The 2894-nt window shown below is 44.0% G+C and overlaps 1 protein-coding gene across 1 annotated transcript; it reads left to right on the top strand.

Annotated features, from left to right (window-relative positions):
* Nucleotides 1–632: 632 nt before the first annotated feature.
* On the top strand, nt 633–2666 carry mc2r (melanocortin 2 receptor; the record flags this gene model as incomplete). The annotated part of the gene is made up of 2 exons (XM_084556435.1): nt 633–985; nt 2108–2666. 2 exons carry the CDS (start codon nt 633–635, stop codon nt 2664–2666), a joined length of 912 nt encoding a protein of 303 aa, XP_084412561.1.
* Nucleotides 2667–2894: the final 228 nt, after the last annotated feature.

The following is a 2894-nucleotide window of genomic DNA, read 5'->3' as shown; positions in this document are numbered from 1 at the left end:
CAGTAAATTCTTTTTTTTTTTTTTTTTTTTTCTTTTCACATTTTGAGGTGGCAGTCGCTTATTATACCTGCTCTCTTCTTGTTCCTCACCTAGCGTTAGCATTAATATTAGCTACTTTTGCTTTCCACCTCAAAGCAGAGAATCATACTCAAACTTTTTTAACTTAACTTGAAAATCAAAGCTAAAACTTACAGAGAAGCAGTTTTAGATAGTCGACATATATCATGATACTTCACTTTGTTTATTCCCTTTAAAACTAACACTATATCCACATTCTCAGCCCGCAGTGATATTTACCTTACTATTTCCTTAAATGTCAGAGACTTCTTTTTCTATTTCTCTGCACATTGTGGATTAATTTAGTCCATAGATCTGTTTGTTCTGAGGAAGCAGTAATGCCAGATAATGCCACTGAATGTAAGCTGCTTCTTATTCACAGTATTAATAAGGGTGCAGATAACCTCTGATATTTTGTAGATTTTTTTATTTATTATCAATAAATTATCAATAGTGCATCATAGTTGTTTGTCTCTGTTCTAGCGTATCAAAACAATACGACTCTGATGTCTCGGTGGTTGTAGTTTCCATGTAAATAAGGATTTAATCTGGAAAGAACACAGTTTTGGCCAACAATGAATACTTCCTCACTGAACCAGTCGGACTGTCCCGAGGTGAAGGTCCCCTTCCCCGTCTTCTTCACCATCGGGGTAGTGAGCCTCGCCGAGAACCTCCTGGTGGTGGTGGCCGTCATACGGAACAGAAACCTCCACTCGCCCATGTACTGCTTCATATGCAGCCTGGCAGCCTTCAACACCATCGCCAGCCTCACCAAAACCTGGGAGAACCTGATGATCGTGTTTGCCGACGTGGGGCGGCTGGAGAAGAAGGGTTCTTCTGAGACCAAGCTGGATGATGTGATGGATTCCCTGCTGTGCATGTCGTTTGTGGGCTCCCTTTTCAGCTTCCTGGCCATTGCGGTAGACCGGTACGTTGGTTTGGATTTGCACATTGAAATGTTATTTGAATCCACGACGTTATTACCATATTTCACCCAAATCTACTAATACATTAGAATTTCAAAGGCAACATGATGCTGTGTCGCTAACATCAAGAGCCAAGGGATTTACACAGATCAGGCATAATATTATGACCACCTTCCTAATATTGTGTAGGCCTCCCAGTTGTGTCTTATCAGAGAATGGACATGGGCCTTCTGAGGGTGTCCTGTGGTGTCTGGAAACAGAATGTTGTTAGTGGGGACCTTTGGGTCCTGTGGGTTGAGGGGAGAGGCCTCTGTGGATCATCCTACAGATACTTGATCAGTTTGGGATCTAGTGAATTTGGAGGCCAGGTCAACACCTTGTGCTGTTCTTCATGTTTTTTTTAGTTGTTCCTAAAGCGTTTTGTGTGCGTGCCTGTGTCAGGCTGCATCCTGCTGGGGATGGCTGTTGCCATCAAGGAGTGTCATTGCTATGGGGTGGGGGTGCCTGGTCTGGTCTAGGTGGGTGCTACATGTCTAAGTAACATCCACACCAACGAATGCCAGGTCCAGAAGTTTCCCAGCAGAACACTGAATTGTCATCTTCTCCTGTCAGTGGTTTTAATGTTGTGGCTGATCGGTGTATCTGTTCATAAACTTCACTGGACAAAGGGAACTTTTGACTTAATGCTGGTGCTTAAGAGTCCCAGCAGAACATTGTATTGTCACAAGATGGTCAATGTTATTCACTTCTCCTGTCATAATGTTATGGCTGATCTGTGTATTCTCTTTGCTGCTGAGCTAGCTGTTTTGAACTGTTCCTCCATAGATTTTGGGCCCTAACATCTTTGAATGAGATCTGAGGTCTTTGAGTGCGCTGTCAAAAAGTCAGTGCACTCACAGTGGAAGTTGGGAATGTGAAAAACTCTCAGTTATAGGCCATACAGCTGAGGGTGAAATAATATTCTGGTGTTGACGCCCTGGGTTTTATTATGTTAGTCACAGAATCCTGTGTTGATTTGTTGTTGTTAAAAATGTCAGTTAATTTAATTTCACCGCATCCAAGTGAAACGAAACTGTTCTAAATTATTTGAGCAGATGATCAGATGATTTTTTTCCCCCTTCCAGTTACATCACCATATTCCATGCACTCCGATACCACAACATCATGACAATGAGGCGCACTGGGGTTATCTTGGGGGTCATCTGGACGACATGCGGGGTGCTGGCCGTGCTCATGGTGAGGTTCTTCGACTTCAACTTCATCATGATCTGCTTCGTCGCCTTCTTCTTCGTCTCCTTGGCGATCATCTGCTTCCTCTACGTCTACATGTTCATGCTGGCGCGCATCCACGCGAGGAAGATCGCGGCTCTCCCCGTCGCCGGTGGGGGCAGGTGCGGCCATCACCGGAGGTGGGGCGGCAACATGAGAGGGGCCCTGACTCTCACTATCCTGTTCGGAGCGTTCTTGGTGTGTTGGGCCCCGTTCTTCCTCCACCTCATCATCATTATGGTGTGCCCCATGAACCCATACTGTGAGTGTTATCGATCGCTGTTCCAGCTGCATGTGGTGCTGCTGATGAGCCACGCTCTCATAGACCCGGCCATATACGCCTTCCGCAGCGCCGAGCTCAGGCACACCTTCAGGAAGATGCTGCTTTGTTCAGACTGGATGTTGTGCTTATAGAGACAATATATTTACCGATATACTGTACACCATTGCCCATAAAGTTGGAATAATCTTCTTTTTAGACACATTCCTCTTTTTTTTTCTCCTATTTATATAAATCACATCGTCACAATCATGTCATGAGAAGAGATAAAAATATTTTATTCCAACTTTATGGGCAACTTTATGTGTTTTTTTTTTTACCATTATTTATTCACTGAATGAATGCAAGTCCATCTTTACCTG

Source organism: Chelon labrosus, assembly GCF_963514085.1.
Source record: "Chelon labrosus genome assembly, chromosome: 12".
Lineage (NCBI taxonomy): Eukaryota > Metazoa > Chordata > Actinopteri > Mugiliformes > Mugilidae > Chelon > Chelon labrosus.
The sequence above is the reverse complement of the archived record's forward strand: the minus strand, read 5'-3'. Positions and strand labels throughout refer to the sequence as shown.